Here is a 26,257-nt window from a genome sequence, read left to right on the forward strand (position 1 = left end):
CCCATATCTTTCTCTCTTAAGGAGCTCTCTTAAGGCTGTGACTTCATGATTAAGTGATAAGGAGCATTCCAAGCACAGGGGCCTCAAGTCCCTGCATCTGATCTGTGCATTTTGGGGTGTGTTTTATAAATCTTGTACGTAGGAATATAAAAAAGGATGCTATCTCTCCTCTTCCTGGGCTGTTCAAAGCACCAGTGCCAAAGTTCTTTGTATGTCTAAGACGTAAGGGGGCAGGTGGCCCAAGTGCAGTCTCACACGCAATAGCATCAGGAGTGCTTTTACACCTATTCAACACTTCTCTCCTGCCTCAAGAACCATTTAAATTTGATGGAGGGTAAGCATCTCAAACAAGGTGTTTCATAGCATTTCAGGGACACCATGTGGTGCAAGCTTAGAAGGTATGCACCCTGATTCTATGCATGCTTAGTTGGAAGCAAGTCCCAGTGAGTTTAATAAGGATTACTTCTAAGCAAGCACGTATGTAAGTATACCTACAACACGGTGATAGTGCCCATTTAGAGAAGTTATTTCAAGTATAACATTCAGTTTTAGATTTCAGTTAATCACTAGCACTTAGCATTTCACATGATCAGGGAGCCTAGTTTTGATTCAAGTTCAAAGGTTTAGTTAAGATTACATTATACTATACTATATATTCCCCTCTTGAGATGGGCTGTCTTCTATTTTATCCAAGCCATCATGTTGAACCTGCAATGTAAAAAGCAATTATCTGTAACACATACCATCATTAATCATGGCATGGACAAGTGTACATTGCAAGGTACAAATGTTATATGGAGAGATGTATGTAATTGCAGCTAAAGCAATACTGTACTTAGAATGTTTGTGCAATAGTATGCTGCTGCCCAAGCTTGAGCATTTACTGCATAGGCAGAGATGCTAAACTAGGTTATTAAAAAAATCAACAATTCCCTCCCACTTCAGCACCCACAATGAGACATTAAGCAGTCTTTGAAACTGTACATTGAATAAAAAACTGTACATTGAGTAGTGCCTTAAATACATGTCCAGCTAAACCGAATACTTTGTTGTTGTTGTTAAACATTCAAAAAGAAATTCCCTTATAATTGGTGGTAGCTTGAATAACGTACAATTACTCATCCACTGTAAACATATGTAAGCAGTCTATTACATATTGAATCAGATCTCTTTTATATAACAAACACTGAAAATCCAGTTCGCTATCACCATTATGACAATTTTCATGCTTACATAAGATGTTTGGCTAGAAGCTATTTAATAGCAGAAACTGAAAATGTGTCAAGATGATTATTTCATAGTGGCTCATTTAGTTAAGCACCCCCCTTAGTGCTCCTGAATGTTGGTCACTGACATTCGCCTTCATCTGTTCAGTCTCTGTGTTACAACCTCTCGGTACATTATAGATATATAGATGAGTAGCAGAAACACCACAAAGAAATCATCTAAAAACCCCAAAATTCCAAACAGGGCTTCGGGGAGAAAATCCAGGGGAGAAGCCAGGTACAACAAAGCTCCCATGAGGCAGAGGAATATTCGGATGCGGAACATCCAGAAGAGACCGCCAACGGAAAACATTTCTCTGAACGCATGGCGCAATAACGTGGGCAGATCCATAATCCTCTCCATAATCTAAACAAAATGTAGAAAGACCAATTTTTGGTAAATGTTATACATGGTACATTTATCTCAGGGACTTTTGACACATATATTTCAAGCTCACGTGCGTTTACACAAATTGTAATATTGGTGAAAATGCATGATAGTGTAATTCCTTCTTGGACTGTGTCCATGACCCTTTCCCTCAGTATCTCCCTCTTAAAGATCTATATTCTCATTCATAGGGACTCTGAATATAAACAGCATCTTGGATCAGGGTTTTTTTAGGGTTAGGGTTACAAGTACAAGATTAAACAAACACATGGGAAAAACAAAATATTGTTCAAGGTTTTACATTCAATACAAAACATACTTAAATAAGACTCAATATTGAAACATCACTTTATCTAAGTGTTAGAATGCTTTATATCTCAACAATCCTTACCCAAAAGAACCCAGAAGGCAGACCAATATTATTACCGTAATCATAATAGATTGCAGAGGGGGAGTGTGAGAGAATGTGGCTTGCCAAAGCATCACTAACGGGTTGGGGCAAGATTTCAACAAGGAGCCTTTAGGCCAGGGGTTGGCAAGGTTTACCTCGCTTGGGCCAGTTCACTCCAGCAGAATCCCTCCATGGGTCAGAACGCGTGTGTGCCTGAGCGCCCCCCCCCCCGATTTCTGGCATCTTGTGTCTGTGCAGACACAATTTCTGGCGCCGTGGAAGCAAGTCGCTGCGCCATGCTGTGCCGGTTAAGCGCAGCACGTGGGGACTCACCGAGCAGATGGCTTGGTTTGGGGGTGGCTCGTGGGCTGGTTAAACAACCCCCGTGGGCCAATTGTGGCCCATGGGCCTTAGGTTGCCCACCCCTGCTTTAGGCTTACAGCTCCCTCTCTTAACTGCTACATAGCATAAACTCTTTTCTGACTAAGCTTGCTGAGTCTCTAAGGTTAGTAAGACATACAAAAGCTGGGAACTCTCCATGCCTGGGGCCTCTAAAGCTGGTATTTCTCAATTAAATCCCTTATTTTATTCCCAAAAATTCACCACATCAACAGGGATTATTATTTGTCTTGGGTGGGGTCCACAAATCTGGCTGGTTTTTCTGGCTGACCAAAAAAAAGAAATGTAGTTTCTGGATCCCTCACCACAAAGGTCATTGTCTACTTCCTTCACCTCTGCAACACACTCAAATGCAAAGAGAATCCCTTGCTCCCTCACCGCAAATGCAAGCTTATGGCTAGGAAAGGGGGCGGGGAAGATTGTTCCTAGAATTACACTACACAGTGCATTATAGAAACAGCCCCAATGCTCCTCTCCACCTTGGAGCTAGAAAGGGATGAAGTGGGGACGAACTCTAGCACAAACGTGGGAACAAACTCTTCTCCATCTCCAAGGCTGGAAGGACGACTGGACCTGTCTCTGAAGCCCAGTTGCAAAACTGCAAACCCAGGGCTTTCTCTCCAGAGCTAAAGAACAAGGCTAGGGCTTGTCCTTTTGTGACCATACTCTTGAGTACCTTTAAAGCACTATAGCCAAACAAGCCCATTCCTCCTATGTAATGTTGTGTGCTACTGGTGAATGGAATTTGTACCCCTGGTCCCACTGACTCTATCCCCACACATACCGATCTTGGCTGTCCTGAGAATCTCCTGTTGTAATCGTTGACAGCCTGAAGAACCTGCACTGCATCCTCTTGTTCTTCATTGAAGAGTGGTAAAAATAAAGTTACCTGAACACAATAGAAAATTGAACATTTAATACCTGCATGCAAACTTTCCCACCCTTTCCACTGCAGTGATTTTAAAACAGGGGTGACGAATCTGTTGGCCCTCCAAATGTTGTTGGATTCTCAACTTCCATCCACCACTCCCTCCATGGCCACTGCTCAGGAACGATCGCAGATGAAAAGCCACAGGTTCCCCACCCAAATTTTAAAAGGTTACAGAAAAGCCATACCCTAACAAATGACGTGCTCTAGCATAAGAACAAAATATGTGACTGTAAATATTCTTACTAGGTGTCTCTTACAACTACAGGCGTTACACATACCATACAGCTCAGAGAAATTTGACAGTTCTGAAAACCAAGGTGCAAAGCACTTGCAAAGTAGTCCAGTACATTAGAGTAGCATTATCCATAGTCTGAAGCAAAACAGGAAACAGCCCACAATATAAATATAGCATCTCACTATAAATATTCATCTGGATGGCTGCACAAAGGAGATTTTAAAACATGTTAAATTATTACCTGCACATAAAATGTTACCAAGACTACACATGCCCCATATCACATTACACACAAACATGTATTATTACACAAACACATGTATCATTACAGAGGCATGATTTCGCAAGAACTTGAGCCTAGAGCTGTATTCTGCCATGGGAACTTTGCCTCTAATTTTGATTACAAAGGGGGACTAGCATCAGGCCACTGAATCCCCATGCAGTGGGAATCAGGGTTTTTAATTATTACAGAAATGCAAGACTATGTAAGAATATATAGTATTAAATTCTATGTAGAATATAAATATGGTTAACAGGCATATAATGCGTAACAGATTTCACAAGACATCACTATGGCTAGGCCAACAACTTACACTTGCTTAATTTTATACAGATAGATGGAGGTGGGGGAATGTTAGTGTTGCCGTATGAGGATTGGGAGTGGCACTAGGGAGCCCAGCAGGCTCAATGAAGGCCTAATAAACACAATAGGGAAACTCAAATGCAAATGGCACAGATTTGGCCCAAATGAGAATACCCTTTTTGAGATACGGGGACCAGAAGCACATAGTATTCCAAATGTACTCACACAATAGATTCGTACAATGGCATTATGCTATTGGCAGTTTTGTGTTCAATTCCTTTCCTCGTGATCCCTAACATGGAATTTGCCTTTTTCACAGTTGTTGCACATCTTCATAGAGCTATCTACTACAGCCCCCAGATCTCATTCCTAGTCAGATACTGCCAGTTCGGACCCTATGAGCATATATGTGAAATTAATATTTTTTTGCCCCAACATGCATCACTTTGCACTTGAATTGCATTTGCCATTTTACCACACATTCACTAAGTTGGGAGAGATCTTTTTGGAGCTCTTTACAATACCTTTTTTAACAGTTGTGAACAATTTAGTATCATCAGCAAACTTGGCCACCTCACTGTTCAGTCCTAACTCTTGATGAAGAAGTTAGAAAGCACAGGTCCCAATACTGATCCTTGAGTGACTCCACTCTCTACATCCCTCCATTCAGAGAACTGTCCATTTATTGCTACTCTCTGCTTCCTGCTACTTAATCTATTTCTGACCTACAAGACGACCTCTCCTCTTATTCTATGACTGCTAAGCTTACTAAGGAGTCTTTGGCAAGGGACCTTTTCAAAAGCTTTTTGAAAGTCCAAGTGCACGATATCAACTGGATCACCTCTATCAATATGCTTGTTGACTTTTTCAAATAACTCAGATATTGTTAGGACTTCCCCTTGCAGAAGCCATGCTGGTTCTGCTTCAGCAAGGTTTGTTCTTCTATATACACAGAATCATAGAATTGTAGAGTTGGAAGGGACCACAAGGATCGCATAGTCCAACTCCCTGCAATGCAGTAAAGTTTTGTTCAACACATGCTTGGTTATTTTCCCCCTCTTAACTAGTTTTTTCCAAGTGTCACAAAAACAAAAAGCCGCAAATAAAAAATGCAAAATAAATAGCAAAAACAGACAGTCCTCAGCATAACACTCATATTGTCAACGTAACACTCAAAATGGAAGTGTGGCACTCAAAATGGAACGTAACACTGAAAACGGAGCACGTTCAGTTTCTGAAAAGTTCGCAAACCAGAACACTTACTCCCGGGTTTGCAATGTTAGGGTTCCAAGTTGTTTGAGTACCAAGGCGTTTGAGAACCAAGGTACCACTGTATTAGGCCTAGAACTTCATCTATTGTCCCTGCTATCTGCCTCAGTTCCTCTGACTCTCCTGCAAAAGTTAGTCCAGACACTAGAGTTCCTGGGTGCCATTCAAGTCCAGGGTCACCACCCCTCTGGTTGGTTCCATGACCAACTGTTTTAAGTAACAATCATTTAGAGTATCTAGAAATTTTACCTATTTGTTGTGACTGGAACACAAATGTAGTAATGCTACCAACATTTCCCCCTTGGGATGCTTTATTGGTTCATTTTTTTATCTCAAGATCTCCCTGAGCGTTTTGATCAAGGGGACATTAGCACATCTCTAGTACTAAATTGCTTTTGGGGCCCAGTATCACCACCGACAATGATTCTGTGGAGGAGTCCACCCCTTTGGGGAATTTTAGCTTGCTGGACTCAATGCTCTCTTTGATGTACAGAGCAGCACCATCTCCAATACATCTTTCCTATGGTGTTTATATCCAGAGATAATGTGTCCCACTGGTTCTCTCCACTCCACCATGATTCTGTTATACCTACTACATCAAGACCCTCACTCTCCCTGGAGCTATCACTGTGGAAGTGGAACAGAGCTATAATGTCCCTGAGGGCCTCATCCACCACTCTCTTTGCTTCTCTAAGCTTTTCCAGATATGCCGCCTTGGCCTCAAGGAAACAAACTTGTTCCTGAACAGACAGGAGCTCATTGCGCCTTGGACACACCCACAACTTCCATCCAAGAGAGTTCTCAAATTTTGGGGTTCTCAAATTTGGCTGGCTTTGCTGGCCAACCAAAAGATGTTGTTTCTAGTCCTCTCCCCACAAAGGGTGGGGGCTTCTTCCTCCATCTCTGTAACACAGTGCCAAGTCAGACAATTCCTGACTCCTCAACCCAAATTCAAGCTTGGGGCTTGGGAAGGGGTGAGAATTGTGCCTTAGAATTATATTACACAGCCTGGGCTTTTCTCAGAGCCACAGCTTCAAAACTACAAATCCTGGCTGCGCTGTTGATAGCCAAAGAAGAAGGTTAAGACATGTCCTTATCCTGCTTTGCTTCTGAAGCGCCACAGGTACCTCAGAAGCCCAGTCCTTCTTTCAATCTTGCAGCTGGGGAGGGGACTGTCCTTGTGGATTTCAGAGGTACACTAAATGGAAGGAGAATCCTCAGCTCCCTCTTCAGTTCCCAAGGCTAGTCTGGCAGGAAAGCTGGATGCAACAGATGGGTGAAACTGTGGGTCCCTGGTCTTCCTGACTCTGTCCCTACACATACCGATCTTGGCTGACCTGAGAATCTCCTGTTGTAATCACTGACATCCTGAAGCACCTGCACTGCATCCTCTCGCCCCTCACTGAAGAGAGGTAAAAATAAAATTACCTGAACACAATAGAAAATAATTTTAATAATTTTACATGGATTGTTTCCTTTCTTATACCGTACTTTTAAAAGGTTACAGAATGTAATGTGTGTGGGTTTTTTTAAAGCCAACTAATGATGTGTTGAAGCATAAAAGCAAAATCCAAGCACTAAGATGGGTGCAGTTGTAGTTATCTTCTTATAACCACAGAGATTAAAGTTACTGTTGAGCTCAAAGAAATCTGCAAGTTCTGAAAACCAGGATGTTTGGCTGTGAACCACCTGCCAAATTTGTCCATGATATTACTGTAGAATTATCCACAACCCAAAGCAAACAGGAAATTCAGTCCATAAGATTGGTTTGAATGGTTGCAGGGGAGAGACTTAAACATTGAACTATTATCTACATATGAAACTATGTTACCAAGACTACACACACACCCTGATCATGTCACTTGCCCTTAGTTTCAGCTGTACTTTTTGTCAGTTTAGAGATATCTTCCCTTAGAGATAGAAGAACTTTAGACCAATCTTATGCTAGTTCTTCACAAATCTATGAAACTAAGCTTGCCATGGCATCTGTTTCATCTTGTTCCACTGTGTCTGCTTTACTCCCTTTAAGATGCTTAGCTGTCATGATGTTGTCTCTGAAACAGGAATTATCAGGGAGGAAGAAATCCAGGAGTCAAAGTTTCCTTTTTCGGTCCTGTGTTTGCTATGATGCATATCCCATAAGAACTGCTCATTTTGAGCACATGAGAAAACATATAGATGGCAGCATGTTGCTATTATTTTGTGAGCTGGGACAGAGCAGTAGGTTGTTCTGTAATTGATGATGACATCACTATCCTCCCCACTTAAGAGATTTTTGAAATAAATGTCATTATTTATTTTTTAAATGTGCAGGTGCTATGGGATTATTAGTTGTCTTTGCTACAAAGATTAATGTAGATACTGCTCTGGGATTCATAATCTAAAATGATGCCTAGCCATTAGATTTGAAAGCAAATGCTATTCTACTCAGGTATCAATGGTATTCTGTATATTCCTGAAACATAAACATGTAAAAACTTTGAAGGGAAAGTTACCAAAAGTTAACATCAGAATTTTGAATATCAGCTTATTACCGTTTGCCTGCAGATAGGGCAATGTATTGCACCTCCCCATGGACCACACCTCCAGTATGCAATAATGCAGGAACCTAGATAAAATAATACCATTACTATTTTCTTAAACTGACAGTATCCCAAATAGAAGTTGCTATTTCAACAAACACTCAAAAATGATGAGCTGATCGAAATGATAAGCTGATGCAACAGTGTCATTTTGTGGGGTGAAAGGACTATTTTCTCCACAACACATTAAATCATCTGTGCAAATCAGTATCTTAAGAAATCTTTACAAACAATATTGAAATAGGTGTCAATCTACATTTTTAAGCGGTTGCCAGCTTTAAATGCCAATGATGCCTAACCTTTCTTATGAAACTGGTATTATGAGTTGCTGTGAGCCTCTTACACAAATAGACATAATATATATATGAAGTGGGACAGGAATAAAAATGGGCAGTAATTTAATATATTTGCTATAGCAATTATCATTTTTACATTTTTGGACATAGTTTAAATACCTGTTAGAAACAACTAGTATCTAACACCGTCAGCTGAATGAAAACAATCAAAGGGGAATTCCATGCTGCTGTAAAACTAATCCACATTTTCAAAAGCAACTTTTTCTGTACATCATTTACTTAACACATCTTACCAGCATAACAGAGTGCAATAAGTGATGCAAAAACGTATTTTGCTTACCACAAAAAAGATGTCCACAGTTTGTTTCAATGGGAAATGTAGCCTGTTGTAAACACACTGGGCATGACATATCGGTATAGAAACGTTGTCTGTCTTCAAGTACATTCTGCTGGAAGAAATAAGAAGTGTCACCTGTTCAAGCAGAGCAAATCGCTGTACCTGCCAGAAGCAGCAAACTAATCCTTATTGCAAGATCTGAAGAAAGTGTTTCTCACAAGTATATTTTCCTGACTTTATTCTCACATAAGAACAATCATACAGTAGAAAATGAAGGGCAGAAACCCAACTTGTTAGCCTACAGAGTCTAAAAAAGTAAAAACAAAACACTAAGTTAATTAAACCAATGAGAAAACCAATGAGAAACCAATGAGAAAACTATCTAACAATGTACCCTGAAAAGGCCTTCCTTGTTGGATTAAAAAAAGTCTTAAGGATTTGCCTAAAAGAACCAATTGTTGGGTGTGGATTCCAAAGTACGGGTGCCACCACACAAAGTTCTTCCCTGGGTACTCATTAAATAAACTTTCTGGCCTAAGGGTTCAAGCAGGATGATACAAGGAAAGGCCACATTAACAACACCATAAAGGTTGGTGATTTTGTCCTCAAAGTGCCTAGCAAAAGAGTCATAGCACATTCCCAGAAGGTTCAAGTCTGTGTGTACTGAAGCTGGTTTCATCAGACCATGGACCACTCGCTGAAGAGTTCTAAAAGGTAAAGGTAAAGGACGCCTGACAGTTAAGTCCAGTCGCAGACAACTCTGGGGTTGCGATCCTCATCTTGCCTTACAGGCCGAGGGAGCCGGCGTTTGCAGACAGTTTTTCCTGGTCATATGGCCAGCATGACTAAGCCACTTCTGGTGCAACGGAACACTGAAACCAGAGCAGCACATGGAAACGCCGTTTACCTCCCCACCGGAGCAGTACCTACCGTATTTTTTGCTCTATAAGACTCACTTTTTCCCTCCTAAAAAGTAAGGGGAAATGTGTGTGTGTCTTATGGAGCGTATGCAGGCTGCACAGCTATCCCAGAAGCCAGAACAGCAAGAGGGATTGCTGCTTTCACTGCGCAGCAATCCCTCTTGCTGTTCTGGCTTCTGAGATTCAGAATATTTTTTTTCTTGTTTTCCTCCTCCAAAAACTAGGTGCATCTTGTGGTCTGGTGCGTCTTATAGAGCTAAAAATACGGTATTTATCTACTTGCACTTTTTGGGTGTGCTTTTGAACTGCTAGGTTGGCAGGAGCTGGGACCGAGCAACGGGAGCTCACCCCGTCACGGGGATTCGAACCGCCGACCTTCTGATTGGCAAGCCCAAGAGGCTCTGTGGTTTAGACCACAGCGTCACCCACGTCCCACAAAGGAGGCAAAGGCCTACGGCACCCAGTATTCCCAGGTGGTCTCCCATCCAATTACTAACCAAGCCTGAAGCTGCTTAGCTTTCAAGAGCAGGCATGTTCAGGGTAGTATGGCTGTAGAATGAAGAGTTCTACCAAGTGGCAACTTTGGGATGTGACGGAGGCTATGAAGTAGACTTTCTTTGCTGCCTACACCACCACACAGGAGGCATGATTATCTGTTCTAACTCTTTTGAAGGAGCCTTTGAAGTTGCAGATCAGGTTGACTGTCAGCTGGCCCCACCTGCAACTTTAAAGCTCCCCATTCTCAGGCAAGGAGCCTGCTGAGAATGGGGAAGTCTTCTCAACTGAGGGATGGTTGTGTCTGTGTATTTATTTTGCTCCTTCCTTAGCACCATTCCCTCCTGGGACTGCACACATACAGAGTCAATCTTTTCCCCCTCTTTTGGGCTTCCTCCAACCCCCAAATGTTTCTTTTCTTTTAAATGTGTACCTCTGTCACTCTCAGTGTTGCCTCAAGCATGCCAATGCTTCCTTCTTGTGCATATGCTATGCCATTTTCTTTACATAAGTCACAGCACCCATCCTTGAACTTGGGAAACAGAGGGAATAGTCTCCAGCTATTACAAAAGGTTCATGAGACATGAATTCTATTCTCTAGCATCCGTGTATTATAACCAGATTTGGCTCTAAAGGAGCACAAAATCCACGAGGTTCAGATTTATCTACCTCCTAGTCATCGCATGAGAAATTATCTGAGAATTGGCACCAAATGCAATTTATGCAAGGAAGAGCAGTTAGCATTATACCTGTTCTGATTGTATTTGTTGTCTAATTGCTCTCACTAGCTCTTGGTTTTCTGGATGAATAGCTGGGTGGGCATTTCTGTTAAGAGAAAATACAGTGCATAATACAATGCTAACAAAAAACTTCAAAATCAGAGCTATACACAATGGAATTCATCTAGCATGTTCATAATTCTAAGACGCTCCAATTAACTGCAGGACAATAGCATTTTATGCAGTAAGTCACTTGATCCAAACTTCAGCGCAATATTCCTTCCCCCTGTCCCAGAGAGTAAGGGTAGTATCCAATGCTAGTCATACTATCATGAGTAGACCCACTGAAATGAATGACCGTGTCTACCTTGGGTCCATTATTTCAATGTGTCTACTCTGGGTAGAGCTTCATTAGATACAACTCTAACCCTATGCATTTTTTTTTCAAAAAAATACTATTAGCACATAAATGGAAAGCTTTTTAAAAAATATTTGAGTGTTCAAGGCTACAATCTTACTCATTCTTACCTAAGAGTAAGTCCCATCAAGTTCAGTGGGAGTTACTTCTGAGCAGACATGCACAGGATTGTGCTCTAGGATGAAAGTAATAACATCATTCCCTTTTCCTTTATGTTAATGAATTTCTTATCCCCATCAAAGTAGTCTACATTAGTTTTCATCATATATTAATTTTGAAAATGGGCTATCTTAAAGCTGAATTTTCAGTTTTAAGTAGCAACAGCTATGGAAACAGAGAACTTGGGTGGGAAAATATCATACCGTATTTTTCGCACCATAGGACGCACTTTTTCCCCTCCAAAAATGAAGGGGAAATGTGTGTGCGTCCTATGGTGCAAATGCAGGATTTCGCTGAAGCCTGGAGAGTGAGAGGGGTTGGTGCGCACCAACCCCTCATGCTCTCCAGGCTTCGCACACCTCTCCGCAAGCAGCGCTGGGCTCCCGCTGCTTGCGGAGAGTTGCCTGCATGCTGAAGCCTGCGCGCGCTGAGCTCAGCGCGTCCAGGCTTCGCGGACCTCTCCGCAAGCAGCGGGAGCGCTCCCACTGCTTGTGGAGACTTGCCTGCATGCTGAAGCCTGCGCGCGCTGAGCTCAGCGCGTCCAGGCTTCGCGGACCTCTCCGCAAGCAGCGGGAGCGCTCCCGCTGCTTGCGGAGACTTGCCTGCATGCTGAAGCCTGCGCGCGCTGAGCTCAGCGCGTCCAGGCTTCGCGGACCTCTCAGCAAGCGGTGGGAGCGCTCCCACGGCTTGCAGAGAGCTGCCTGTTTGGGGGCTGGGGTCGGGGGAAGCTCGAGCTTCCCCCGCCCCAGCCCCGCGCCTGGGGGGGGAATAATTTTTTCCCCTTTATTTCCCCCCAAAAAAACTGGGTGCGCCCTATGGTCCGGTGCGCCCTATGGTGCGAAAAATACGGTAGTTTTATTATGCTAGTTAATGCTCCAAGCTAGCTAGGCTAAGGGTGTTAACATATACAATTTCTATGACTGGTTTTTCAGGTTAGGGTGTACACATATATATATATATTTGTAACTCTGCAGTGGAAAGATGCTTTCTCTGTCTCCTTCCCCAATTTGGCTAGTGTTGTAAATATACCAAGTATGAGTGGCATGCAGGACTGGAGGTCATCTCATTTGGCCCAAGCTCAGTAAAAGCTTTGTGGGTGAAGGGAGATTTTAATCAACCCTACTGACTTTCTAGTTTGATTCTTTGAAGTGTTGCTTCCAAGAATGTGCAGTCAAAAAACAGGTGTGTTGCATCATTAAAAATATTTTAAATTACTTTAAATATATATGCCTGACACATTACAAATACAGTAGGTCATTGTCAAGTGCTAACAGTATCTCACCTTAAAAGCATGTATGCCAGTGCAGCAAGGAATGTGATGCTAAGCACCACTGCCAGCAGGACCTGGTCACTTATTCCTTCGATCATTGAATCACTATCTAGGATCAATCTCTGAACTTCTGTTTCTTGGCTGGCCATTCCAAAGCTAGAATCCAGGAAAGACATGCATTCAGATTTATACATGCACATAAAAATTATTCATGCTTAGCTCACATCTACAACTAAAAAGGAGTAGACAAAAAACGCTTGAAGTTGCCACTGGTCTTCAAACTTTAAAATCAAACTGTGTTCTGTGACAAGTTGGCACACTGGTAAATTTCCACATGGCCAAACTCCATGTCACACATACCCTGCTACATCCTAGAATTCTAAAATTTCATGGGATTTCATGTGGTGACATGTGCTTAAATGGATGACAATTTGGACAATAGGCAGTGGGAATAGCCAATAGCTTAATGACACGTCCAACACAATCCAGTCTCAAGTGTGTTGCCAGTGGAAAGTATGCACTAGAAGTGACAAAAATCAAAAGCAGATAGACAAGCCATGTGCTACATAGTAAGACAAACATATATAATATGCATATATGCAATATACGGCACTTATTATCCTTTAGAGGAGGTCAGTCCCATTTAACAGCTAGGCAGCACAGGCACAGTAACAAGGTATTAGTCCAAAATCAGTCAGTTAAGCTATGGCACAGAATTTTGAAGCAGAAATATGTAGTAATGGTGTGTGCTTCGGGGCATATACAGAGTGCTTTCCCCCCAGCATTAAAAAGTTGCGGCCTACTCTGTCATCACAGAATTAAGAGGATTACAGGGTAATGGTATATCTGCCCTATAGATTAAAGCTCCAGCATCTCCCTTGAAATTGAGTACTAACTCCACCTCCATTGCCAGACAACTGAACCAGAGAACACATACACAGTGTTCCCCTCCATACAATAATCCATGCTTTGTTTTCAGTTTTCCAGCAACTCTTCACAATAACATGCTCTTTCTTCCTCCACTTGTGTTACAGACAAGCTGTCCTTACTTGTTCTACTTTCCAAGCTCCTCCCCCAAAGTCTGGAAAATTAATTTGTGCTAAGACATCACAAGGGCTTAGCCCAGGAGTCTGTTTTCCACACCAGGTCTGAGTCCTGGGAAAGCCCATCTGAGCATATGCAGACCACTTTCCCCTTCCCACTGAACAACCGTGGTCTCCTGTTTGCAATTTATCAATATATCAGAGAAGTTGATGGCAGACTGAATCAAGCACTTTCCTCATCCAAACTACTCCTATCTTCCATCCTGACCACTTCAATCTTCTGTTGCACCGCCAGCTGGCTTTTCCAGTTTTGGGAGGAAATTAGCTAATTGTAAATGCATTTAATAACACTGAGCCTTCCCTGTATAAGGAAGCTTTTTAATGTGTAATGTTTTATTATGTTTTTATATATGTTGGAAGCAGCCCAGAGTGGCTGGGGCAAACCAGTCAGATGGGCGGGGTACAAATAATAAAATTATTATTAGTGGTAGTAGCAGTGGTGAGATGTGTAAATGCATTTAAGATGATAATTTTATGCTAATTTCTTTGCTTGCCTTCCCTTTTCCTTTTTATGCTTGCATAAATTGATTTTCAGGTAAGCTTCCCCTCCTCAAAGGACATGACTGAAAATGCCAATGGGTAAATCCTTTTGTTTAGTGACATGACATTGACAACATCAACTCCTTCTATTTACCTCATCTGGAAGACTCAGCACCATGTCATTAGCAGCTTTCTTCAGGCCCACAGCAAATGTTTCACACACAGCATCTGAGAAACCGCTGTGCTGTACTTGCAAAAAGAGAACATTTTCTGGCTACTTTTTAAAATATACTTCAACACAGCATAAGTTTACATTATTTTCGCACCTGCAGATATAGGCTTGAGTAATTTCTATGCCCACACAGAGTAAAGTGCAGCTGTATGTATATAAAACAAGTCAGGTCTGGATGGAACATGCTATTAAATCATCCCTATCCACTCAAGAAACATACAGAGGTGCAAACATTAAGAAATTGAGGTGAAATTTGATGAAAGAGCTAACATTTAAAAATATTAAGTTGGATATAAACAAGTATCCACTTAATCTGTCTCTGTTTTGGGTCACTCTCCCTCTATCTCCAATTTGGGGAAAATGCTAGCAGTGTTATCTTGCACCTTTCTGTGCATGGCAATCATTCATGTTTGACAAAATTCAGAAGACCTGTTAACTACTCCTCAAATATGCAAATCCGAAGTATGCTATTAAGTAATCAAGAACAGCTACTCCTTCTCTATGGAGCAAAGATGCTGTTGGGCCTAACCCATGGTTAGCTGTTGTGCGGGAAGTGAGATGAACTGCACTTAACCCTAACAGGGATGTGCTTGAAATAGGATCTGAAACCATGATTTCAAGTTGGTTAAAGAGGAACCACAGTTAACCCTAAACTACAATTGGGTTAATGTTACTACTGATCAGCTTGCTGAAGGTACATCCAGCAGGGGAATTGCATTTGAAAAGGAACAGAGTACGGAGAAGAAAATATGCACATAACCTGTGACTCAAAATATTTTGAGCAGTACTTGGTTAAGGTTTGCATCCAAGGAAAGGAGACAGACCAAAAGCAACCGCAGTCCCATCAGTGTTTACAAATATACATACGTAGACTGGTAAGTGCTGATAAAAGCAGAAGCATTTACTTGTATCTAGCAAAACCAGGATGAGAGCTGCTACGAAAATCAAAAACACAACAAGAAAGCAGAGTGCAGGGGAGAAAAACAATTTTATTGCCTTTAGCAAATAGAATTTTTGAAGGCCGATTTAATTTACTGTCCCCACGGCAAAAAACTCAAGTTATTCACATTCTTTTTTTTATTTCCATCGCTTCTTGAATAAGAACAAAGAACCACAAAACAGCTACATTTTAATTACAACAGATGCTTTTATTCTTGTGAGCAAAGTTTTCTTTCTTTTTTGAAAAAAAAAAGCACTGAATTTTAAGGTCACAAAAGAACATGTTGGTGCAGATGTATTATTTCACTAGGCTTTTGAATAGATAGCTAATAAGAGAGACACTGAAAATACTTTGTTAAATGCTTCTCATGTGGTAAAGCTGGAATTTTGCCACATGGCATGGTTCAGAAATACTTAGAATGCCCTCCAGTGTCGGATGGAATAAATAATTGTAACTGGCCAGTCAAAATAAAATGAAATCTTAATTGCATCTGCTTAGCCTTAGAGGCAGGTCCAGCTAATTTCAGCACGTTACGTAATTTCAAATAATGTGCCCTGATCTTTTTATATCCTTCCAGAGTAACTACATTTATTGTACTCCTTTCTTGATGTTAGATAAAAGACTCCTATGCCCTCTCACCAGGGAGTAAGTCCCATTGAACTCAATGAAATTTAGTTTTCAGTAGACCTTTATAGGTTTGCACTGTCAGCTGGCACTGGCAAACCACAGCTTCTGCTCTTCATGTAAAATGCACAATGGGTATGTAAGACTCTTAATATTTGAGTATACAAGTAACCTTTTCTATAGCTGCCTTGAATACATGTTGTCTGGTAATCTGCATTCCTGAGTTAATCAAGGCCATTTTAATAAAAGAGACTTAAATTGGCTTTTCTCGGCTCACATCTGTGTGATGGGGAAAAGAAATGGAAAGCAACAAAAATGTATGTAAGAGTTATTTTCTATAGTGTCGTTTTCTATTTCCAGGAGGATCAATTTAAATTGAACAATAGAAACATGGTGAAAAATGAATTCGCAACATTTAACTGATTGCAAACTCCCATAAGTAACTGTTTTGGAATCTTTTTTGCCCTGAATAGTTAGGCTATGTAGTAAAGCACAGGCAGTGATGTCTATAGTGTAACCATTATAATTTAAAGAAAGTGAGCTTAAATAAATATGCTGATCACCTAACCAATAAGTGTAAAAGCAAAATGCCAACATTTTGTCCCCTTCTTCCAAGTTGTGATCACACTTTAGCATGACCAAGAAACAAAAACTAAAATAGGGGTGTGCAGATAAATGAAAGTACTGTATTCACTCTTGTCTAGTTTTCAGCTTCACCAGATAACCCAGGTTGTAGTATCATACAAGAGGTAGTAAAACCTTTCCCTAGCCATTTTCTCCACACCATGCATAATTTACACGTCTCCCAACCTCTTTTCTAAGTTAAAAAGCCCCAAGTGTTTGACCTTTTCTCCAGTTGCCTCAGTTCTTTGATCATTTTGATTACCCTTTTCCAGCTCTACAATATCCTTCTTGATGTGCAGCAATTGGAACTTTACAAAGTATTATAACTGTAGCATCCATTTCCTCTCTAGCGAGTGGGAAGTTCAATAGTAGAAATGAGTACAGAAAAATTATCTGCTTCTCACTTTCTTTTAGCTACCCTTTTACATCATGCATGCAGCACAATCCAAGAGCTTCTCAGTTATCTGCTGTTCAGTTTCATTGCTTCACTTTTCACATGGGTTGCTCATTTCACTGTTTTTCAAGTCCTTGAAAGATACAAGGAGAGGTATAGTTGCTGCTATGCCACTATATGGCATAACTGGTTCTTCTGCCCATCTAATTAGGCAAGCGTGAGTGGTTACATGTCAGACTGATGACATTCACCTCCATCAGACAAATTTTAATCTGTGGTTAAAATTTAAATTTCTGATTAAAATTTCAATCAATTAATTTAACATTCAGATAAGACCAATTAAAGCTAAAGTCTTAAAATTAGAGAAAGATTTCTCTACTGCATTTCACATTTTATAAGACTGTTCCTTGAAGATTAACCTCAGTTATCTTCTACACCAGTGGTTTTCAGATTTTCTACCTTCAGAAAACTTTTTTAAGAATGCCTGTCTGCTGAGGAACCTGAGCATCTACTATTGAACCCTATGTGTACTGCAGAGAATTTCGGGGCCTCTTTGGGGAAAAATATTTGGCTTCACCAGTAGCCCATACAAACAATATTGCCCTAGGCCTATGGGATGCCAACCTTTAGGGGCTAGTGATCACTGCCACAAAATAGTTGCTAGTTATAGTTGCTAGTTATAAAGGCTGGTGTGGGTACCTTGCTAACAATTTGCCCAAGACACTGAGTACAAAGCAAAGCTAGAGTCTAACCCCATGAACCCAAATCCAATTTAAATTTGTTAATAATCTGGCATATAGAGTAGATAACTTGTGGGGCATCATGGCAGCCTTATTGAGGCAGCATGGCTCCCTCAGGCACCTCCCATTCCTAGTTCTTGCCTGCAAGTCAAGATAGCAGAGAAAGGTTGGTAGGGATACAGTGGTGCCTCGCAAGACGAAATTAATTCATTCCGCGAGTTTTTTCTTCTTGCGAGTTTTTTGTCTTGCGAAGCACGGTTTCCCATAGGAATGCACTGAAAATCAATCAATGCGTTCCTATGGAAACCGCCTTCAGAAGAGGTCGGGGGACAGACTGGGAGGGGGGACAAGGGCTTTTCTTCCCACCGCCAGCCTTCAGAAGGCTGTTCTGAAGGCTGGCGGTGGGAAGAAAAGCCCTTCTCCCCACCTCCCGCCCCGCAAGCTCCGGGGACAGGAGGGCTTTGCTGCCGACCGCCAGCATTTTAAAAGCCTCCGGGACAGCGGAGACTTCTCCGCTGTCCCGGGGCGATCTTAAAATGCTGGGGGTCGGTAGCAAAGGCTTCGCTGCCGCCTGCCAGCATTTTAAGATCCCCCCGGGACAGCGGAGAAGTCTCCGCTGTCCCAGGAAGGCAGGCGGGGGGGAGCAAAAACTTTTGCCCCCCGCCGGCCTTCAGAAGAGGTCCAGGACCTCTTCTGAAGGCTGGCGGTGGGCGAAAGTCTTTGCTCCCCCCCGCCTGCCTTCAAAAGCCGTTGGGATAGCGGAGAAACGCGCTGCGCTTCTCCGCTATCCCGGGAAGGCAGGCGGGGGGGGGAGCAAAGACTTTTGCCCCTGCCGGCCTTCAGAAGAGGTCCAGGACCTCTTCTGAAGGCCGGCGGTGGGCGAAAGTCTTTGCTCCCGACCGCCAGCATTTTAAAAGAGGTCCCCGGAGATTTCCCTATGGGCTTTCTTCTTGCGAGTTTTCTGTCTTGCGAGGCATTCGTCTTGTGAGGTACCACTGTACCTTTTCATGGAATTCCATAATTGTGCAGAAGAATGTAAGCATTTCCTAGAATACAGTTTGGAAAACAGTGGTCTATATTAGAGGTTCTCAAAATGTCTACGTTCAGGGCCCACTTGAGAGGTTGAAAATTACCGAGGCCCATCAGTCACAAAATGGTGGTGCATGGGCAGAGCCAATAACAAAAAGGCAGCAGATGGCAATTTCCAAAGTGGATTGTATAGCAATAGAATATGCAGTTAGTAATTGCCAGCTGATTATGCCAATCTTTGTCATTATCTTCTGCCTCTGTGTTACTAGCTCTACTCCTGCACTATTTAGTGACTGGGGAGGGCAGGTACTCAATAATTTTCGGCCTGTATGGGGGGAGAACTCTTTGGTAGAGGCATTATTTAGTTTAGAATAGGGAGTCAAAACAAACCTGAATCAAAAACCATAAGAGAACTGAACCATAACAGGAAGTCTCTGTTGAGTATGAACTGCAACGAAACTTTTTTTAAAAAAACAGTTCAAATAAGTATTCATCTAAGCAACAAAACTATTGATGTAGTACACTCTCTGGCTCACACAAAACCAGAACAAGCACATAAAATAAACCCAGTGTGTGGGAGGGTTTATATATTTGGGTTTCTCCCAGAATTTTATACTCTGTCCTTTTAAAGGGCTGGGAAGCATTAAGCAAGGATTGCAATGGAGACCTCCTTCTCCTTATAATAGGGGCTTGGTCAACATACAAGTTAAAAAATGGAAGCGTTGAATATGCAACACATATGCGAGGTGAAAGAATAATACAAAGTAAGCAATACAGTACATATTTATCAAATGTTCTTTACCTGTGCAATTAATGAGACCATATATGTAAATTTAAAATAGAAATAGGGAATAAACTGTGAAGCCAAACATGAAAAACCAATATTGCAGAAACAAAGAAAGAGATAAGGAGCTATCAGCATACACAGAAATGAATAGTTGTGAAACACAAATCTTGATGGGGGAGGTAACAAGCCTTCCTCCAAGAAAAGGGGGAAGGATAGCACTGCTGGATTTGGCTATGTGTGTTCAGCAGAATGCCTGAAGACACCTTTAGTTGCAACACTGTTGGCTTGCTCCATCGCAGTGAGCAAATGATCATCATGTGCCTTTTCTTTTAAATTTATCATGTGAACTTGAATTGTACTAGTTACATTATGTGCACCAAATCAGTTGCTGAACTTTTATTGACATGAATTGGTACCAAACCAGAGCAACTGAACACAAACCCCCAAAATTTATGCTTTTATATTTTTGTTTACACATGGGAACTAAAAGGCAAAGAAAACCAAGAAAAAGCAGTAAGTGTATCCCAGTCCTACTAAAGGCACAGATGAATTCAAGACTCATGCTACTCAGAAAAGATGCCTGATCTATTGATATGTTAATTTATTACTTTAGCACTCTGAAAAGCCCATAGAATGTTCTCACTGTTCTGAGCACCAAGGTGCATCCCTTCCTAAGCAGGAGGACATCCAGAAAGAACACATAGCTAAAACTGTTCTTAAGAAGGGAAGATTTATGAATTGCCACCACACCTCTCATCAGGCAAGAAAGAGAAACTACATTCATGCTGAATGATTTCTTTCTCCATTGACAATAATTCAAAGGTTTGTTCATACCTTCTCTCAGTGTGTGTTTACTCTCTTTCATATTTACAAAGGGCACAACAGGGAACTAGAAGGTTCCAATAAGCATTCTGAGTTATTCTTCCCTTTTTTTAAATAAAATATTTATTGACGTTTTACAAAATGAAAAAAGAAAAAAGAAAAATACAAATAAAAAACAGTTCCATCTTTCCATTACATTCTTTCATTTACTTAATTCCCGGACCTCCTCTAACCTCCCTTTTTGTATTCCAGTTTAATTTGTTAATTCAGCAAATCCTTCCCCTCTTTGCTTATCCTAATCTTTAATCTTAAAATAATATAACATTAGATTTTTGCTTATTAATAGTCCATTTTTTATATTCCTTATAGCATTATAGCTAAAAACCACATAACTTTTAATCCAACATCATTCTAATATTCATTAATTTTACAATATTTCTGTAAATAGTCTTTAAAATTCTTCCAATCTTCTTCCACCGACTCTTCTCCCTGGTCTCGGATTCTGCCGGTCATTTCTGCCAATTCCATATAGTCCATCACCTTCATCTGCCATTCTTCCAGGGTGGGTAGGTCTTGTGTCTTCCAATACTTTGCGATAAGTATTCTTGCTGCTGTTGTGGCATACATAAAAAAAGTTCTGTCCTTCTTTGGCACCTGTTGGCCGACTATGCCCAGAAGAAAGGCCTCTGGTTTCTTCAAGAAGGTATATTTAAATACCTTTTTCAATTCATTATATATCATCTCCCAGAAAACCTTAATCCTTGGGCACGTCCACCAAAGGTGAAAGAATGTACCTTCTGTTTCTTTACATTTCCAACATTTGTTATCGGGCAAATGATAAATTTTTGCCAGCTTGACTGGGGTCATGTATATCATTTTCATAATATTCTCTCTTAAGGCATTGCATGCCGTAAACTTCATACCTGTGGTCCATAACTGTTCCCAGTCAGCGAACATAATATTATGTCCAACATCTTGTGCCCACTTAATCATAGCAGATTTCACCGTTTCATCCTGAGTATTCCATTTCAACAGCAAGTTATACATCCTTGACAAAATCTTAGTTTTGGGCTCTAACAGTTCTGTTTCCAATTTTGATTTTTCCACCTGGAATCCAATTTTTTTGTCCTGATTATATGCCTCCATTATTTGATAATAATGAAGCCAATCTCGCACTTTATTCTTTAGTTTTTCATAACTCTGCAATTTCAATTTGTCTCCTACTTGTTCCAAAATTTCCCAATATTTCGGCCATTTGGTCTCCATATTGAGTTTTTTCAAGGCCTTTGCTTCCATTGGTGATAACCACCTTGGGGTTTTATTTTCAAATAAATCTTTATATCTTATCCAGACATTAAATAGTGCTTTCCTGACAAAATGATTTTTAAATGCTTTATGTGCTTTGACCTTATCATACCACAGATATGCATGCCAACCAAATACATTGTTAAAACCTTCCAAATCCAAAATGTCTGTATTCTCAAGGAGTAGCCATTCTTTCAACCAGCAGAAAGCTGCTGATTCATAATACAATTTAAGGTCTGGCAGGGCAAATCCGCCTCTTTCCTTTGCATCCGTTAAAATCTTAAAATTTATTCTGGGCTTCTTGCCCTGCCAGACAAATCTAGAAATATCTCTCTGCCACTTCTTGAAACAGTCCATCTTGTCTACAATTTGCAATACTTGAAACAAAAATAACATTCTTGGCAATACATTCATCTTTATCGCAGCAATACGGCCTAGCAGTGAAAGCTTCAAGTTTGACCAAATTTCGAAGTCTTTTTTCACTTCCGCCCAACATTTTTCATAATTATCTTTAAATAAATTCACGTTTTTGGCTGTCATGTTAATCCCCAAGTATTTCACTTTTTTAACCACTGTTAAACCTGTCTCATTCTGAAACCTCTCTCTTTCATTCTCTGTTAAATTTTTCCCCAAAACCTTTGTTTTTAGCTTGTTCAATTTGAATCCAGCAACCTGACCAAAATCTTGAATCAGTTCCAAAACTCTTTTGGTACTAGATTCTGGCTCCTGTAATGTCAGTACTAAATCGTCTGCAAATGCTCTCAATTTATACTGTTTAGCTCCGACTAGGGGTTGGCAAATAATGCTGAAAATAATGCTGAAAACTAAGAATGGCCTGGATTATTTGGTATTATATTCCTTTTTAGAAAGAAAACACCATTCTTGGTGTACAGGTAACTTTCAGTTTAGGGACGCGGGTGGCGCTGTGGGTTAAACCACAGAGCCTTGGACTTGCCAATCAGAAGGTCGGTGGTTCAAATCCACACGACGGGGTGAGCTCCCGTTGCTCGGTCCCTGCTCCTGCCAACCTAGCAGTTCGAAAGCACGATGTGCAAGTAGATAAACAGGTACCGCTCCGGCAGGAAGGTAAATGGCGTTTCTGTGTACTGCTCTGGTTCGCCAGAAGTGGCTTAATCATGCTGGTCACATGACCTGGAAGCTGTACGCCGGCTCCCATGGCCAATAAAGCAAGATGAATGCCGCAACCCCAGTCGGCCACAACTGGACCTAATGGTCAGGGGTCCCTTTACCTTTACCTACCGTAACTCTCAATTTATGCAGGGGTTATGTTCCAATGATATCACGTAAAGCCAAAATCACATATAGTCAAAACACATTGGGTTCCATGGCAGGTGTGATTGTCAAAGTCCCCCCCCCCCGAACGACCACCCCTTTCACCCCTTTTTATTTTTATTTACAGAGCACATAAAACCAAATGTGTGCAAGTTTAATTGCATAAGTTGCAAGTTACATGTACTTCATTTACTCAGTGTCTTAACTACACTGTTAAGAGCCTCACATCAGTTATCTACACAATAAACGAAGAGACCCAAATATATACAAACTGAATCTATACAATATAGATCTTGTATCAATATTTTAATGTTGTATTTTAATTTTGTTTTTAAGTTGTAATCATTCACCTTCTTTTTATTATTGTTTGTAAGCCGCTCTGAGCCCAGCCTTGGCTGGGGAGGCCGGGGTATAAATAATAAATAATAATAATAATTATTATTATTATTATTATTATTATTATTATTATTATCTTAAAGGATAGTTAAATATAACAATGCATACAGCTAAAACATTGAAATAAATGTTCCAGGTAAAGACTCAGGAAAATCATTTTAAAACTTACCTAGAACATTAAAGGTTTTGGAATAAGAAAATAAAACAATTTGGAAGGACCTTAGGAGACACCCAATGCAACCTCCATTTCAGTGCAGGATATACTAGATTTCAAGAATCTCCATTAGATGTTGGTCTATACTATTTTAATTGAGGTGCTTCTTACATATTAGCAAACTGTAAATGTGAGTGCACTATCTCTTTGTGACCACAATAAGGACACATAGTGAACATAATTTTAACTACCCTGGCCCACTCAAAATCTAAATGACAAAGGAGTGTATTTCACCACCAACTTATATGTGGAACAGAAAGCTGGTTCAAGTTAAAGAGTAACTTCTAAAGGGTAACTTGAGTCAAATTTGATTCTTATTATGAAAATACTTTGCAACTGCTCTATTTGGGTTATAAAGCAAGATACAAGTATCCAAAGGAAATACTGTAAATAAAAACTATTTCCTGTTCATTAGCATGAAGAACTGTATAGGTTGTAATTATGTATACATGGTATTTTACTGAAGGGTGCACCCCACACCTACCACTCTCAGTGCATGTTTCGGATACAGCAGGAATTCTAGCCGGTTTTTTCTATTATTATATAGCTGTGTACATGGTGCTTTATAGAGTAACATAAACTAGACAGGTATATAAGCAGAGAATGAGCAGAGGTGGCATTAAATGAAGGGCCACAGCTCAGTGGTGCAGCATTTGCTATGCATGCAGAAGGTCCCAGTTTCAATCCCAGGTAGAATTAGGAATATCCCTAGTCTGAAATCCCAGAGAGCTGTTGCCAGTCACTGTAGACAATACTGAGCTTGATGGACCAATGGCCTAATTTGGTATAAGAAGTCTGCAATGATTTGTACTTAGTTTGTAATGAGGTGAGAGAGTTGGATCAGGCACAGATTTGGACACCACTGGTCTCTGAAGCTGCTTTAAGAGCATTAAACTCGAAGTCGTGTAAAGCTTCTCTCTAGGGGTAGCAAATATTTGGCCCTCTAGATCTTCCTGGGCCTCCAATCAGCTGCAGCCCTCATGACCAATGGTCAGGAATGATGGGAATTGTAGTCAAACAACACCAAGAGGGCCACAAGCTGTTATTTGAAGCATAGAAGCGGACTCCTAAATTCCCCCTCCCCCAGGGTCAGAAAGCAACAATAAACCCAACATACTAGGCCTTTCTCCTTTGCAATCCCAACTGATATTTAGTAAAGCTTCTGCAAGAACGCAATTGTTAATTTCAGTAGGGCTTGCAAGAGCAAGTTTTCCAATAATTTGTACCTTGTGAACCATAATTCAGTAGTAGATTGCCTGAGTCACATGCAGCAGGTCCCAAGTTCAATTCCCTAGCAAACCCTGTTAAAGGCACCAGCTTTCAGGAGCTTGGAGAGATTTCTGAGGCTTGGAGAGTTGCTGCCAGTCAGAGTGGACAATACTGGGTTAGATGGCTATTCAGTGTGACCAGGTAGAAGGTGGGTGTGTATATGTGCCATTTTCTACCTTGGAGTGACTCATGAAGATGCAAGATTGACAAGGCAACTCTTGAAGGCATAAATGCATTAGTGACTGAGAAGTGCCACGTTATTCCCAGTTAATCCCAGATAGGAGTTTCACTGTATTTTTACACACCCCAATACAGCACCACCCAAAAGAGAAGCTCTCTGAGTTTACCCTCCAGAATGCTCAAAACTGGGACTGCATAGACCAGATCCATTTTCAAATTTTCTTTCTTTCCTCAACCCCCATAAGGAGCGCAACCCCACCCCCACCCCCGCTGCAACCTCAGGGTAAATTTACACCCACCCACTCAAAACGCAGCTGCTTACCAGAATAACAATTTCAGCAGTAAAAAACCAACCAGCCTCGCTTAAATCAAAGTTTTCTAGCGCCAGCGGCATGGAATAAAGCATTTCAATACTTTATGGGGACGAGAAATGCGTTCCCCCAAACTTGTGTGTTGCTCCAGCTGCTTTTTTGCACTACAGTTCCCATCATCCTTGACCACTGGTCTTGCTAGCTAGGGATGACGGGAGTTGTAGTTAAAAAAAAAAGCCAGCGAAGACCCAAGTTTGGGGAAACGCTGCTTTACAGAGAAGTACTTCTGCACTGCCAAATAAAAATAAAATAAAACCAACGGGGGTGGGTGTGGAATAAAACTCTCCCTGTTCATTTCAGTGCATCCTCCGCAAGCAAATATTTCACAATACCGTTTGAGAGGCCTGGCGCGAAAGAACCCTAAAGCTACCTCCCTCCAAAAAAATATTATTATTAAAAAATCTCGTTTCTTCGGCCTAGTCACCCCTGAGAACCGTCAGGACTCGGAATAAGGATCACGTCCCGCCGAAGGGGCTCAGGAAAAGCTGCCTCAGCCCTGGCGAACACGAGTGGGAAGAATATTCAAAGGAAACGAGGGGTGCGCCTCTAATGGCGGGACGGGAGCCGCCGGCCCGCGCCGGGAAAGAGCGCCAAAGTGGGCGCGGCGAGTCGCCTCACGAGCGCTCGGCCACTCGCCTCAGTACCTCAGCTCCTGACGGGCTCAAGCGAGGCCTCTCAGCAACCAGAAGCGGCGGCAGCGGCAGCGGCAGTGGAAGCCTCGGCCGCTTCCCCCCGCGCGCCTCAGCCAACCCGAGCGCCGCTCCTCCCTCGCGGCGTGACTGAGGGAAGGCGGGCCT

General features: G+C 41.4%; 1 protein-coding gene across 9 annotated transcripts; it reads right to left on the reverse strand.

Moving 5' to 3' along the window:
- Window positions 1–1,055: 1,055 nt before the first annotated feature.
- Window positions 1,056–26,239, reverse strand: RNF170 (ring finger protein 170). 9 transcript variants are annotated; one of them, XM_053371675.1, is made up of 9 exons: window positions 26,105–26,237; window positions 14,395–14,484; window positions 12,670–12,813; window positions 10,841–10,916; window positions 8,680–8,788; window positions 7,996–8,069; window positions 6,785–6,889; window positions 3,228–3,332; window positions 1,056–1,632 (listed from the first exon to the last, which is right to left on the reverse strand). In XM_053371675.1, the coding sequence occupies exons 2-9, from the start codon at window positions 14,397–14,399 to the stop codon at window positions 1,363–1,365; spliced, it is 888 nt and encodes a 295-aa protein (XP_053227650.1). In that variant the 5' UTR covers window positions 14,400–14,484; window positions 26,105–26,237; the 3' UTR covers window positions 1,056–1,362. The 9 variants fall into 9 exon arrangements, 8 of the variants coding, with proteins under 8 accessions (XP_053227650.1, XP_053227651.1, XP_053227654.1 ...); XM_053371676.1 differs by having other exon boundaries at window positions 14,395–14,489; XM_053371679.1 differs by having other exon boundaries at window positions 8,680–8,785; window positions 26,105–26,236.
- Window positions 26,240–26,257: the final 18 nt, after the last annotated feature.

Source organism: Podarcis raffonei, chromosome 17, assembly GCF_027172205.1.
Source record: "Podarcis raffonei isolate rPodRaf1 chromosome 17, rPodRaf1.pri, whole genome shotgun sequence".
Taxonomy (NCBI): domain Eukaryota; kingdom Metazoa; phylum Chordata; class Lepidosauria; order Squamata; family Lacertidae; genus Podarcis; species Podarcis raffonei.

Coding starts and splice junctions, on each gene's coding strand:
- RNF170 (XM_053371675.1), bottom strand. Junction 8,070..8,679: donor CTGTGGACATCTTTTTTGTG/GTAAGCAAAATA, acceptor TATTTTATCTAG/GTTCCTGCATTATTGCATAC. Junction 3,333..6,784: donor TCTCAGGTCAGCCAAGATCG/GTATGTGTAGGG, acceptor TATTGTGTTCAG/GTAACTTTATTTTTACCACT.